This window comes from Scyliorhinus torazame, chromosome 16 (assembly GCF_047496885.1).
Source record: "Scyliorhinus torazame isolate Kashiwa2021f chromosome 16, sScyTor2.1, whole genome shotgun sequence".
In the NCBI taxonomy this organism is placed as follows: Eukaryota; Metazoa; Chordata; class Chondrichthyes; order Carcharhiniformes; family Scyliorhinidae; genus Scyliorhinus; species Scyliorhinus torazame.
Window position 1 is genome coordinate 60,241,444 of NC_092722.1, and position 15,708 is coordinate 60,257,151.

The 15,708-nt window shown below is 47.3% G+C and overlaps 1 protein-coding gene across 7 annotated transcripts in view; it reads left to right on the top strand.

Moving 5' to 3' along the window:
- Positions 1 to 15,708, top strand: part of hspg2 (heparan sulfate proteoglycan 2) — a 644,821-nt gene that overhangs the window by 395,111 nt on the left and 234,002 nt on the right. For all 7 annotated transcript variants that reach the window (XM_072478556.1, XM_072478557.1, XM_072478558.1 and 4 more), the window contains 5 exons: positions 5,282 to 5,409; positions 6,148 to 6,234; positions 7,347 to 7,405; positions 12,676 to 12,840; positions 14,493 to 14,603. In XM_072478556.1, coding sequence (XP_072334657.1) covers positions 5,282 to 5,409; positions 6,148 to 6,234; positions 7,347 to 7,405; positions 12,676 to 12,840; positions 14,493 to 14,603 — 550 coding nt within the window. The remainder of the gene's footprint in view (positions 1 to 5,281; positions 5,410 to 6,147; positions 6,235 to 7,346; positions 7,406 to 12,675; positions 12,841 to 14,492; positions 14,604 to 15,708) is intronic.

A 15,708-nucleotide genomic window follows, 5' to 3' on the forward strand; every position in this document is an offset into this window, starting at 1 on the left:
ATGGTCTGCAAAATTTTGTGAGGTTTTGACAGAGTAGATAAGGAGAAACTGTTTCCACTGGAAGGAGGTTCAGTAACCCAAGGCCATTGATTTAAGAGAATTGGCGAAAGAGCCAGAGGGTGGACTTGTTGTTTCACATGGCGAGTTCTAATCTTGAACTTGCTGCCTGAAAGGGCGGTGCGAGCAGATTCAACAGTAACTTTCAAAAGAGAATTAGCACTACGGCGCTGAGGACCCAGGTTCGAATCCCGGCACTGGGTCACTGTCCGTGCAGAGTTTGCACATTCTCCCCGTGTCTGCGTGGGTTTCACCCCCACAACCCAAGACGTGCAGGGTAGGTGGATTGGCCACGCTAAATTGCCCCTTAATTGGAAAATAAAATAATTGGGTACTCTAAATTTTTTTTAAAAAGGGAATTAGCAGCGGGCAGCATGGTGGCGCAGTGGTTAGCATTGCTGCCTCATGGCGCCGAGGTCCGAGGTTCGATCCCGGCTCTGGGTCACTATCCGTGTGGAGTTTGCACTTTCTCCCCGTGTTTTTGTGGGTTTCACCCCCACAACCCAAAGACGTGCAGTGTAGGTGGATTGGCCACACTAAATTGGCCCTTAATTGGAAAAAAAATTAATTGCGTACTCTAAATTTTTTTTTTAAAGGGAATGAGCAGAATACTTGACAAGGAAACACTTCTAGGGCTCTGGAAAGAGCGGTCGAATGGGACTAACTCTCAAGATGCTGGCAGAGGCAGGAAGGGCTGAATGGCCTGTGAATGTGATTTCATTATCTGTAAAAGGCGAAACGGAAGTAATAATGTAAAAGCAAAGAGGGGAAAAAAGCAGGTGAGGATGGAGGTGTGAGATTATAGCTGATGGTGAGAGAGGAATGGATAGTACTCGCCTGCACTCACTTGTTGCACAGTGAAGTGTGGCACAAAGTCCTGACTTGGCATTATGGCTGATCAGACGCAATCTTAAAGCAGCAGGGTTTAGAGTGTGTAACTAGAGATGTTGCCGCGATGAAAGTGGTATGTATGGACTGACCAACTTTCAGCATCAGCACAATGGGTGGACCTACACCACACTGACTGCAGCGGTTCAAGAAGGCAGCTCACCCACCACATTCTCAAGGGCAATTTGGGATGGACAATAAATGCTGGGCTAAGCCATCGATGCCCGAATAAATACAAAGCCATGATATTGCAGCAAAACTGTACAATTTGTGATCTTGGGAAGCTCAGCAGCTGCCAGCTGAATCCAGCCCAGCTGCTTGACTTATTCCCCAATGTCACTCCACTTTATTCTAAAACAGGTTTTCCAGCCTGTCACAACCTACTTCACATTAATGATGCAGCTGGAAAGCCTAAACCCTTTCACTGGTACAGAAAGGGAATATATTGGTTGCTGTACTTGTGTGAGGCAAAACTGTATATCAAAAGGTTTGCATTTTTCTTGAAAGCATTGCATTGAAACGCACCCAAAACTAGAGACCATATGAATGTGAAATAAGATCTGGACTATCTTCAGGTGCATTCTCCTTCTTAGATGTTTTGTAAACATAGATGTTTAAAAAGATGAAATTGTTTGATCGTTTCCATTTTGCTTTGTTGCTCGTTTGTGAACAGCTGCATCTTTCGTGAAGAAAGATGTTTTAAACCTCCTTTGCTTCCTGGAAGGCAGATTCGGAGCACAGGTCTCGTTTTGATAAAGAGACCCACACAGTGATGGGCAGTGAGTGCAGTGCCCAGCAACTGGGCAGCCATCAGCTTTTACAGCAAGACCGGGGAGCTAACTGGGGTGGGGGGGGAATCACTCAGCGGTCGAGTCCTAGATTTGTCTCATCCAATGTAAGCTGCTTCCTTGAGAAAACGATATTGCCAAAGTTATACCTCTTCCGATATCACCAATAATTCCAACACCCAGAGACAGAAGGAGATGGAAATTGTCTCGGGCAGTAAGGCAGAACAAATTTACATTCTGTCTGAATTTCTTTTCCATTGACTTCAATTGGCCAGCAGTGAAATGCATGCTGATGAGCTATTCCCTGTTCTGTGCTATCACCGAAGACAATTTACACCCCCTATTGGCTTATTATTGGCACAGGATGATTTTCCTACATGTTTGCGATTGATGGGAGGAATAATAATAATCGCTTATTGTCACAAGGTCACGACTGGGAGTTAAATATCCATGGGTATTAGACTATACGAAAGGATAGAATGGACGGTAAGGGCGGTGGTGTAGCTTTGTTGTTTAAGGATGGCATCCGGGCAATAGTAAGGGATGATATTGGTGCTATGGAGGACAAGGTTGAATCAATTTGGGTGGAAATCAGGAATAGTAAGGCGAAAAGGTCACTGATAGGAGTAGTCTATAGGCCACCAAATAGTAACAGGATGGTAGGGCAGGTAATAAGTAAAGAAATAACGGATGCATGTAGAAATGGTACAGCCATTATCATGGGAGATTTTAATCTGCATATCGATTGGTTTAACCAGGTTGGTAAAGGCAGCCTTGAGGAGGAGTTTATAGAATGTGCCCGGGATAATTTCCTGGAACAGTATGTAATGGAACCTACAAGGGAACAAGTGGTCCTAGATCTGGTCCTGTGTAATGAGGCAGGATTGATTAATGATCTCATAGTTCGGGATCCTCTTGGAAGGAGCGACCACAATATGGTGGAATTTAAAATACAGTTGGAGGATGACAAGGTAAAATCAAACACTAGTGTTTTGTGCTTAAACAAAGGCGATTACAATGGGATGAGAGAAGAACTAGCTAAGGTAGACTGGGAGCAAAGACTTCATGATGAAGCAGTTGAGGAACAGTGGAGAACCTTCCGAGCGATCTTTCACAGTGTTCAGAAAAGGTTCATACCGACAAAAAAGAAAGATGGTAGAAAGGGGAAAAATCGACCGTGGATATCTAAGGAGGTGAGGGAGAGTATCAAATTGAAGGAAAAAACATACAAAGTGGCAAATATTAGTGGGAGACTAGAGGACTGGGAAGTCTTTAGGGGACAACAGAAAGCTACTAAAAAAGCCATAAAGAAGAGTAAGGTAGACTATGAAAGTAAACTGGCTCAGAACATAAAAGCAGATAGTAAAAGCTTCTACAAATATATAAGACAATAAAGAGTGGCTATGGTAAATATTGGTCCTTTGGAAGATGAGAAGGGAGATTTAATAATAGGAGACTGGGAAATGGCTGAGGAGCTGAACAGGTTTTTTGGGTCAGTCTTCACAGTGGAGGACACAAATAACATGCCAGTGACTGATGGAAATAAGGATATGATAGGTGAGGACCTTGAGATGATTGTAATCACTAAGGAGGCAGTATTGGGCAAGCTACTGGGGCTAAAGGTAGACAAGTCTCCTGGCCCTGATGGGATGCATCCCAGAGTGTTAAAAGAGATGGCTAGGGAAATTGTAAACGCACTAGTGATAATTCATCAAAATTCACTAGACTCTGGGGTGGTCCCAGAGGATTGGAAAGTAGCAAACGTGACACCACTGTTTAAAAAAGGAGGTTGGCAGAAAGCGGGTAATTATCGGCCGGTAAGCTTAACTTCGGTTGTAGGGAATCTATCATTAAGGAGGAAATAGCGGGGCACCTGGAGGGAAATTGTCCCATTGGGCAGACGCAGCATGGGTTCACAAAGGGTATGTCGTGTCTGACTAATTTGGTAGAATTTTTTGAGGACGTTACCAGTGCAGTAGATAACGGGGAGCCAATGGATGTGGTATATCTGGATTTCCAGAAAGCTTTTGACAAGGTGCCACACAAAAGGTTGCTGCATAAACTAAAGATGCATTACATTGAGGGTAAAGTGGTAGCATGGGTAGAGAATTGGTTAACTAACAGAAAGCAGAGAGTGGGGATAAATGGGTGTTTCTCTGGTTGGCAACCTAACTAGTGGGGTCCCTCAAGGATCAGTGTTGGGCCCGCAGTTGTTCACAATTTACATAGACGATTTGGAGTTGGGGACCAAGTGCAATGTGTCAAGGTTTGCAGACGACACTAAGATGAGTGGTAAAGCAAAAAGTGCAGAGGATACCGGAAGTCTGCAGAAGGATTTGGATAGGTTAGGTGAATGGGCTAGGGTCTGGCAGATGGAATTCAATGTTGCCAAGTGTGAGGCTATCCATTTTGGGAGGAATAACAGCAGAATGGATTATTATTTAAACGGTAAGATGTTAAAACATGCTGCTGTGCAGTGGTACCTGGGTGTGCTGGTGCACGAGTCGCAAAAAGTTGGTGTGCAGGTGCAGCAGGTGATTAAGAAGGCTAATCGAGTTTTGTCTTTCATTGCTAGAGGGATGGAGTTCAAGACTAGTGAGGTTATGCTGCAATTGTATAGGGTGTTGGTGAGGCCGCATCTGGAGTATTGTGTTCAGTTTTGGTCTCGTTACCTGAGAAAGGACATATTGGCACTGGCGGGAGTGCAGAGGAGATTCACTAGGTTGATCCCAGAGTTGAGGGGATTAGATTATGACGAGAGGTTGAGTAGACTGGGACTGTACTCATTGGAGTTTAGAAGGATGCGGTGGGATCTTATTGAGGCATATAAAATTATGAAGGGAATAGATAGGATAGATGCGGGCAGGTTGTTTCCACTGGTCGGGGAAAGCAGAACTAGGGGACATAGCCTCAAAATAAGGGGAGGTAGATTTAGGACGGAGTGTAGGGGGAACTTCTTCACCCAAAGGATTGTGAATCTCTGAAATTCCTTGCCCAGTGAAGCAGTTGAGGCTCCTTCTTTAAACGTTTTTAAGAAAAAGATAGATGCCTTTCTAAAGAATAAAGGTATTCGGGGATATGGTGTACGGGCCAGAGAGTGGAGCTGAGTCCACAAAGATCAGCCATGATCTCATTAAATGGCGGAGCAGGCTCGAGGGGCCAGATGGCCTACTCCTGTTCCTAGTTCTTATGTTCTTATGTAGGCTTCAGTGAAGTTACTGTGAAAAGCCCCTAGTCGCCACATTCCGGCACCTGTTCGGGGAGGTCGGTACGGGAATTGAACCCGTGCTGCTGGCGTTGTTTTGCTTTGCAAGCCAGCTATTTAGCCCACTGTGCTGAACCAACACAGTGACCAGAAGAAGTGGAGAGGATGAATAAGAAGGTCAGACAAGAACTGTGTACCACTACTTGTAGGCATATTAAGTTGAGGGATTTTCCTTCAAATGCCCCTTGTTTACTAATGCGCTGACTAACCCTAGTAATAAACCCTGGCATTGAAAGTGTTTAACTGAAGTAAGATTTTTCTTTACATAAAATCTCTTAAACAGAACTGTTTACATAACACGGCTGGGGAGTCGTGTGATCGGTGTGCCCCTGGATATTACGGTGATGCCACAAGGGGTACACCAGAGGATTGCCAACCTTGCGCCTGTCCACTGACCATTCAAGAAAACCAGTAAGTTACTTACTTTGCCAGTAAGTTGCCTATTTTGCCAGCGAGTTGCCTACTTTGCAAATGTCTTGGTGCTTTGTGTTGCTTTCATTACCACCAAGTAACTTGTTGCTCAATGCACTGTGGATAAGGCTAGTGATATTGTTGTGCAACTTTATGCAGTTCTTAAACGTTTTGAGGTAAAAGGTTTAAATTAACCGATTTGGATTTACTTCAGTGATTGCCAGAGGGCCTTGAATTCCTGGCCTCAGCCCTGTCACTGTTGTGAGAATTGCTGAGTTTGAGAGAGCCAGCAGTGAGGAATATGGATTGCCGTTTTCCCAGTGACGCTGCTGTGCCTGCTGAGTGTTTCCATTTTTTCCACTTTCTACTTCCAGACTTTGTGTTCCTTCACAATGCAGACACACTTGAGTGAAGCCATTTTCTTCCTTACAGAGCAGCAGCTAAAACTGACACTGCCAAACATAGACGGTCGGTGCCAGAGGAACCATTGGCAGCAGGGGCTAGAGGGACCACTGGAGGGGGTGGCAGAGGGGCATTGAGAGTGGCCTGGCAATTGGTGCCCCTGGCACCTTCTTTACTGTTGGTCATCACTGCTAACCGTACCATCGTTAAAGGTGTTTGGCTCTACCTTTGTGGGTTTTCATAGTTGCAAGTTATTTGTGCATCTGATTGTGTGGAAAAAAGAGGATGTAACTGGGTAACTTGCTCTGGTATGTATCACTTTCTGTCTTCTGCTAGGTTTTCTCCAAATTGTGAAAGTAATGGCGACAGTGGGTACAGATGTACAGCTTGTCTCCCTGGTTACACAGGCCAACACTGTGAACGGTAAGTGGATATGATTATTAGTAGAGATTCCTCAAGGCTTAGATAATCAAAAGTAAGAAATTAGCATAAACCTCTGTACAGATCTCTGCAAACCTTCTGCGATATATGAGTAATATTCTTGACCTTTGTCTCCTGGACCGGCCAACTCCCTGGGTGTAGAGGTCAGGGAAACGTGTGTGGTGAACACTTTCTTGCCCAAAGTCTTTGCCCACTTTGCATTGCTCCAAAATATCGACATCACTTTCCACATTCCCCCTGGGTCCAGAGTTGCACGGCACTACCAGTCTGTGTACGTCGGTTTCCTGATCATGTACCCATGGGGTATGCAGATGCAGGGATATGTCACCAAGCCACCTTTGGAGCCTCTTCTTATTTGAGAAGGTCCAGCAACCAGCTGAAGACGAGTCCTAGGGTTAACATTTGCTTGATTTTCAGTTCTGCGTCTATTGCCCTGTTTTCTGCCCCATTTTCAGCACCTAGTTTCCACCCTACCTCCCAGGCACCATGCCTGCACTGAAGGCTTCTCCAAACCGCTGATGGTCCGGTATAGGAATCGTAGGCCTTGGAAAGTGCTGGTGACTTTGGATTTTGTGTTCCGGTCCGGTGTTTGGTGGGCATGAGTGAAAAGCAGGGCAATTGACCCTTAAATTTCCAATTTGCATGCTTGGTAGTAATATCTTCTATGTTATGGTAATGCAGGACTGTTGGGCTGAAATTAAAATGTGCAGGTCAACGAGTAGCAGGCAGGGGAGTGACACCAGATGAAAAGCTCCATCAGAGAGCCAGCACAGATGTGATGGGTCAAATGGCCCACTTCTGTGCTGCAACCATTCTATGACTGTGTGATTTTAATGGGTTAATGCTGGGGCTACAGCAGCACAGAGAGGAACTCGGTATCAGTGCTTTGAGGGACGTGTAGGGATGGTGCCAATTGTAGGTTTCACCCTTGGAGATGAGCTAAGAAGTGTAACAGTGCTGGGGCTGTGCAACCTTCTGCTGGCCTTTAATTAATTTGATGTAATGCACCTTATTGAATGGTGTATCACTCGCTTGGCACTGACACCCTGCTCTTTATTTTCCCTCAACTAGTAACGTTTTGTCTTCCTTTTCAGCTGTGCCCCAGGGTATTCTGGCAATCCAAGAATCGCAGGACAGAAGTGTCATCCAGTTGGTATGTTGGCAGCAAGCCCTGGGAGATGCTGGGGGGGGGGGGGGGGGGGGGGCTGTAGTTTGAGATTTACCTTTTCACAGAATCAACATGGAATTGTTGAGCACTGTTAATGTGCAAGGGATTTGCTTCCAAAATTCTTTTGGGAAAACCAAACACCACAAAACATCTAGATTTGCAGTCACCAAAACCAGTCTCAGATCATGGGTCTGAGTTGTAAACCAGTTGGAATTCCGCAAACACAGATTCACCATTCGCACGTGACCTTTCAGGATTAATTTCCCCCTCAGGTTCCAACCTGCTGCTCAGGAAACATAATATTTTGAAAACATCAGATTATTTTAATCACACTAAATGTGCACATGCAAAGTGTGTTTTTGCTTGGAGCTCCTAATCTTGTGAACATTAAGTTCACAAACCCGTTTTATTATTGCCTTTAACTGCATTGCAGATCTGTACCTCCAGCTCATTGTCGCACACAGAATGTACATGAGGTGGATGGCAACAACATTTTCAAGCTTAGCATGCAGTGATTCCAACATGGTTTAGATGCTAAGCGGATGTTTCCTCATGTGGCAATCCAGGGAACAAGGGATACGGTTTCAAAATAGGGGGTCTCGCATTTAAGAAGGAAATGAGGAAGAATATCTTCTCTGAGGGTCATTTAGTGTTTTCTTCCTCCGAGATCAGTAGAAGCTGGGCCATTGACTATATTCAAGACTGGATTGGACAGCGTTTTGACCCGCAAAGGGGTCAAGAGTTTTTGGGGTAGGCAGGAAAGTGGAATTAAGGCCACATCAGGTCAGCCATGATCTTCTTGACTGGCAGACTAGACTCAAGGGCCAAATGTCCTGCTCCTATTTCTTATGTTGACTAAGTAAAAGTAAAGTCAAGTCGCCATAGTCCCAGGAGACCACGGGCGAGATTCTCTGACCCCCCCCGCCGGGTCGGAGAATCGCCGGGGGCTGGCGTGAATCCCGCCCCCGCCGGTTGCCGAATGCTCCAGCACCAGATATTCGGCAGGGGCGGGAATCGCGCCGGGGCGGGAATCGCGCCACGCCGGTTGGCGGGTTCCCCCCGCGAATCTCCGGCCCAGTTGGGCCGAAGTCCCGCCGCTAAAATGCCTGTCCTGCCGGCGTAGATTAAACCACCTACCTTACCGGCGGCACGGGCGAGCTCCGGGGTCCTGAGGGGGGGCGCGGGGCGATCTGGCCCCGGGGGGTGCCCCCACGGTGGCCTGGCCCGCGATCGGGGCCCACCGATCCGCGGGCGGGCCTGTGCCGTGGGGGCACTCTTTTCCTTCCGCCTTCGTCACAGTCTCCACCATGGCGGAGGCGGAAGAGACTCCCTCCACTGCGCATGCACGGGAATGCCTTCAGCAGCCGCTAACGCTCCCGCGCATGCGCCGTCCGGAGATGTCATTTCCGCGCCAGCTGGCGGGGCACCAAAGGACTTTTCCGCCAGCTGGCGGGGCAGAAATTCTTCCGGCGCGGGCCTAGCCCATTAAGGTTGGGGCTCGGCCCTCCAAGATGCGGAGCATTCCGCACCTTTGGGGCGGCGCGATGCCCGACTGATTTGCGCCGTTTTGGGCGCCAGTCGGCGGACATCGCGCCAATACCGGAGAATTTTACCCCATATTTCCCCCTGCTCTCCCCTTTGAGGAGGAGAACTGACTGGTGATAATTTGACCTGAGAATCACCACACCTCAGGTGAGGGGCAAGGTTGCGAAGACAGAGCCTTCATGAATAACCTCAGCTGGTACAGGCATTGAACTCTTGTTGTTGGCCGTGCTCTACATCACAAATCAGCTGTCCAGCCAACTGAGCTAAATAGGCCAACAGTGCAGGATCAATGATAGTTTGATGTAGCAAGCTGGTTTTAAAATTTACATCACACGGTCGTGGTTCTCTTTGGCATGATACTGCTTTGTATATGGAGTTTGAATGTACTCATCGAAGTATATATTCAATGATGTAGGAAAATGTCCCAATGTGTCTGCGTCAGATAAAAAGGACGCTAACCCAAGGGAGGAACTATTCGAAGGCTGGCTTAAAAACCTGGTTCAAAAAGTAGTATGTACAGGAGAAGAGATGAGAGAATTCCACAGCACATTATTTTAGCATTTGAAGGCACTGCTAGCAATGGGAGTGGGTGATGGGGCGGGGGGCGGGGGGTAGCATATGTGGGGACTGTGGGGTGGGTATATAAGAGGTTCTGGCAAATTGCTGTGCGTTAATGGGCTGCCATTGCAGCAGTTTCTCTCATTAACTTGCACCTCACTCGCTGTGAAACACTCTGCGATGTCCTGAAGTTGTAAATGGCGCTATATTGGGGATCCAAGGACAGGCCCATGTACCAGTCAGGGTTGGAGGCTGGTGCAGTAGTCCCACTCCTACTATAGGCCAAAGGTGCGTTACAAGATATGGGTAGATCCCAGGAAATGCCAGGGCTGCAAAACGTGGCAGTCACCTGGTGGAATTTGTCTCTATCCCCTTTTCCTCTTATAAGCACATAACAAATACATATAACCATGAGCATTTCTCCCTCATTTTTCTCCATCATTGCTGCTGTGTCTGAAACGACATTCTGGAATTCCCTCCGTATATCCCTCTGCCTCTGCCCCACCACCTCCTTTTCCTTCTTTAACATCCTCCTCACCCACTCCTATTGACTATGTCGGAGGCAACGATATCGCTCCTTTTGAAGAAGGAAAAAGACCCGCTGCAGTGTGGGTCCTACAGGCCCATTTCCCTTTTAAATGTAGATGCTAAGCTCTTGGCCAAGGTGATGGCGACGAGGATAGAGGACTGTGTCCCCGGGGTGGTCCACGAGCATCAAACTGGGTTTGTTAAGGGGCGACAGCTGAACACGAACATACGGAGGTTGCTAGGGGTAATGATGATGCCCCCACCAGAGGGGGAGGCGGAGATAGTGGTGGCGATGGATGCCGAGAAAGCATTCGACAGAATGGAGTGGGATTATCTGTGGGAGGTGCTGAGGAGATTTGGTTTTGGAGAAGGGTATATCGGATGGGTACAGCTGCTGTATAGGGCCCCGGTGGCGAACGTGGTCACGAACAGACAGAGGTCTGATTACTTCCGTCTTCATAGAGGGACAAGGCAGGGGTGTCCCCTGTCTCCGTTACTGTTTGCATTGGCGATTGAGCCCCTGGCCATAGCACTGAGGGGCTCCAGAAAGTGGAGGGGAGTGCTCAGGGGAGGAGAAGAACACCGGGTATCCTTGTATGCAGATGATTTATTGCTGTATGTTGCGGACCCAGTGGAGGAGATGCCTGAGATAATGCAGACACTCAGGGAGTTTGGGGAATTTTCGGGGTACAAATTGAATATGGGTAAGAGTGAGCTGTTTGTGGTGCATCCGGGGGAGCAGAGCAGAGGAATAGATGACTTACCGCTGAGGAAGGTGACAAGTGATTTCCGGTACTTAGGGATTCAGATAGCCAGGAGTTGGGGAACCTTACACCGGCTTAATCTAACAAGATTGGTGGAACAGATGGAGGAGGATTTTAAGAGATGGGACATGGTGCCCCTGTCACTGGTGGGTAGGGTGCAGGCGGTCAAAATGGTAGTCCTCCTGAGATTCTTCTTTGTGTTTCAGTGCCTTCCGGTGATGGTCACGAAGGCTTTTTTCAAGAGAATCGAGAAAAGTGTCATGAGTTTTGTGTGGGCCGGGAAGACCCCGAGAGTGAGGAGGGGGTTCTTGCAGCGTAGCAGGGATAGGGGGGGGCTGGCACTACCGAGCCTAAGTGAATACTACTGGGCCGCCAATATTTTAATGGTGTGTAAGTGGATGGGAGAAGGGGAGGGAGCGGCGTGGAAGAGATTGGAGATGGCGTCCTGCAAGGGAACCAGCCTACAAGCAATGGTGACGGCGCCGTTGCCGTTCTCCCCGAAGAAATACACCACAAGTCCAGTGGTGGTGGCAACACTAAAAATTTGGGAGCAGTGGAGACGACATAGGGGAAGGATGGGAGCCTCGGTGCGGTCCCCGATAAGAAATAACCATAGGTTTGTCCCGGGGAGAATGGATGGGGGATTTGGAGCATGGCAAAGAGCTGGGGTTGTGCAACTGAGAGATCTGTTCGTAGACGGGACGTTTGCGAATCTGGGAGCACTGACGGAAAAATATGGGTTGCCCCAAGGGAATGCATTTCGGTACATGCAACTGAGGGCTTTTGCGAGGCAACAGGTGAGGGAATTCCCGCAGCTACCGACGCAGGAGGTTCAGGATAGAGTGATCTCAGGGACATGGGTGGGGGATGGTAGGGTGTCGGATATATACAGGGAAATGAGGGACGAGGGGGAGATCATGGTGGATGAGCTGAGGGGGAAATGGGAAGAAGAGCTGGGGGAAGAGATTGAGGAGGGGCTGTGGGCTGATGCCCTACGTAGGGTAAACTCGTCGTCCTCGTGCGCCAGGCTAAGCCTGATACAATTCAAGGTTTTACACAGGGCGCATATGACCGGAGCACGGCTCAGTAAATTTTTCGGGGTAGAGGATAGGTGTGGGAGATGCTCAAGAAGCCCAGCAAACCACACCCACATGTTTTGGTCGTATCCGGCACTACAGGGGTTCTGGGTGGGGGTGGCAAATGTGCTTTCGAAGGTGGTCGGGTCTGGGTCGAGCCAAGCTGGGGGTTGGCTATATTCGGGGTTGCAGAAGAGCCGGGAGTGCTGGAGGCAAAAGAGGCTGATGTCTTGGCCTTTGCGTCCCTAGTAGCCCGGCGAAGGATATTGCTTATGTGGAAGGAAGCCAAACCCCCGGGCGTGGAGACCTGGATAAATGACATGGCAGGGTTTATAAAGCTAGAACGGATAAAGTTCGCACTAAGGGGTTCGGCTCAAGGGTTCACCAGGCGGTGACAAGCGTTCATTGACTACCTCGCAGAACGATAAAGGAAATGGGAAGGTAACAACAGCAGCAACCTGGGGCGGGGGGGGGGGGGGGGGGGGGGGGGGGGCCCGGGCGGGTCCTCAGGGGTGTTTTTGTATAAATATTTGTATTAGGCTATGTATATTGGATTGTTTGATTTTATTTTTGGAGAGTTATTATTTTTGATAGGGCAGTTGCCATTTAGTTTATATATTATTTATTTATTTGTTAAAAACGGCCACTGTTATTTATACTGTTTTACTGTTGTAAAAAGGAAAACCTTTGTATTGTTTTGTTTGGCCAAAAAATTTTTGAATACAATATATATTTTTTAAAAACTCAACAGTACGGCGATAACTGAATTTACTGTTGTCTTTAGATCGCAATCCTTTCTTGGTTACTATTTTCCCTGAGAGAACAAAAGTGGAACAAGGTAGCACCGTGATACTGAAATGCCAGGTTTTTGGTCAAGCCCCATTTTATTTCTACTGGAGCAGAGCTGATGGTCAACCTTTATCCAGCCGCGTTCAGCAAAGAGACCAAGGTAACGGTGCATTGAGAATCTCTTCAACAATCTGCGTGATGTTTAAAACTGCGAGCATAGACTAGTTGCACAGTTGCATTGAAAACACTTCCTGATTTGATGAAAGAACATTTCTTGTTCTCAAGAACTCACTGCTCTTCCTGTTGAATTACCCAGCAGTGTGTGTGGGGTACCTGGTCGGCAAACCAGTATTAGTTAAAACCATATGACCACTCAGAAATTCAAAGACACTGGACGCAGGAGTTTTTTCTCTGAATTAATTGAATAGGATGTAAAGATGAGCTGGTCCAAGTGTTCTGGGGCTGTGAGCAATTCTGAAATTGTGGAGAATCATCTTTATCTTCCTTTGCAGTTGACCTTTTAAGACGACCTTTCTCCACAAATCCAGTGTAAAAGTTAATAGAACCGAAGAGTTCCTGCAGTACAGAAGGAGGCCATTCGGCCCATCGAGTCGACACCGACCCTCTGAAACAGCACCCAACCGAAGTCCACTCCCCCACCCAACCTGCATGTTTTTGGACTGTGGGAGGAAACTGGAGCCTCCACAGTCACGGGGAGAACGTGCAAACACCACACAGTCACACAAGGCCGGAATCGAACCCGAAAATTTTGATCTGTGGCGCTGTGAGCAGCAGTGCTAACCACTGTGCCACCATGCTGCTCAGGATGTTCTTGTATTTTCATGCAATAGTCAGGAAGACTGCTCTTCAGTATTAGAAGTCTTAGATGATTGTTGAAGGAGATACAGTTGGCGGCTGCTTTGGTGATGGTTGTTCTTTTTTCCAGCCTTGAACAAATATGTGAAATATTGGAACGTCACATCTTCTCTGTTTCAGAACCAAGCCTACCTAGGAATGGTTCATTAAAGCTTTAGTTGTCACCCAAGGGTGATTGCCCCCATTGTTTGAACCATTCATGTAGTGCCCAAGTGAACATGAGGCTGAATTAATTATTGATTACAGCCATTGCTCTTAACTTTGTAATAAGTTAGTTGGACGATTGAATTCCATTGTTGGCTTTTTCTCTTTTCACCAGTGCATCCACTATAGATTTTGTGCCCTAAAGGGATTTGCATTCGCACTTGTTTGCACTCTTGTGGTAAGATCGGAAAATCCAGGCCCACTAACTGATTGTCCATATTTAACTGTTTAAAAGGAAAGGGTTGGAAAGAGCTGTACAGAATTCACATGGGAAATGTAGGGTTTTCAACTTAATGTGGAAGGGTGCAATTTTTTAATGATGGTGTTTATGTTGCTGGTGTAGACACAGATTTGATAGGACAACTCGCAAGTTTGCAGTGCTGTTTTTTTAGTGAACTGACAGTGAAGTCACAGATGTCTATAGCACAGAAAAGGCCCGACGGCCCATTGTGTCTGCGCCGGTCAAAAGCAACCACCTAAGAATTCCAATCCCATTTTCCAACGCTTGGCCCACAGCCTTGCATGCCTTGGCATTGCAAGAGCACATCTAAATTCATTCATCTCTTGTTGTTGAAAAGAATAACCTTGGTTATTGAAATTGATCATCTTTCCCTGTACGTCCATTGACTGTCGATAGTGTGGATCCCATATTGACTTTGAGAACATTGGATCAGTTCATCTAGCAAGTGACATGGGCTGGCTAACGGTTATTTCTGAATTCTTCTCTACCAGGTGAAGAGCTGTTGATCAGAGAAATTAAATCATCTGATGCCGGGACTTACATATGTACCTGTCGCAATATGCAGAACACCAATTCGAGTCGGAGTGAAGTCACTGTTACCGGTGAGTTACAGAAACAGACCAGAACCAATGCGATCAAAAACCAATGCAATAGCTCTTCAAACAAATCACTGCAGCATAGAATCAATTCAAATCTCGCTTTCCCAATCTCCAGGAAATTGAAGACTTCTTGAATTTTGCTGCAGCTGCTTCCTCTCCCCAACATTTGGCACACTTCTTTATTGTTTTTGTGGCTTCTTGTCTTTGTCTTATTTTGAAAGCAGAATCCGACATCTGGGTTTGAAATGAAAGCACACCGCGTCATCAGTTTAGGCACACCTTCCTTCCTCTTCCCTCGCTCTTCCCCTTTAGAGTGACCCTTGTTACAGCCCATTGATAAAAGAGCCAAATCTGGCGCCAATCATTTTAAAAACTAATTTGCGAGCCAGAGTATACTGGATTATACAGGCTTTATTTCTTGCAATATTTTCTGTTAATTTATGCTTCCAAATGTTACGAGTTTTTAATGACGTTGATTGTAAGGCCACATTCTTCACGAGAGCCAGAAGAGTGGATTTTAAGCTCCCACACCAGCAGGGTGAAGATGGGAGGGGTTGGTGGGGCATGTAAAATCCAGCAAATGGCCCTTTCATCACACCACCCCTGACTTGCCTGGAGGTGGTGGAAACGTCAGGCAGCCCACCTGCCCTTTGGGCCCACTGAAGCCCCTAAAGGACTTCAACCTACCCCATTGGTATTTTACCCACTGTAGTGAAAAGCTTCATCTGCGTTGACTGGTGTCAGGTTGCGGGGAGGGCAGTGACCTCCTGTGCAGATCCCCTTGACCCATCAGAGGCGCCATCCCAAGAATATTGACACCCCCTTAATCCTCCTTCACCCCGCCCCTCTCTGAACCCAGCTTTCCAACCTTTCACCTGCCTCGCTGAGACCCTCGACCCCCCCCAGATTCCCAGAAGTAATCACGGCTCCTGCTGGCAGATGCTGCTGGTACGACACCGATGCCAGCAAACTGATTGGCTGCCAGCTATCTAAGGTGCAACTTCCTTCCCAGAAAGGGGCAGGCATCTCGCCGTAAAGTAATTGACGCTGCGCCCAGTGTTAAAATGCTATGGGACAGCTATTGAGAACCTGGGTGGGCACCCTTGTT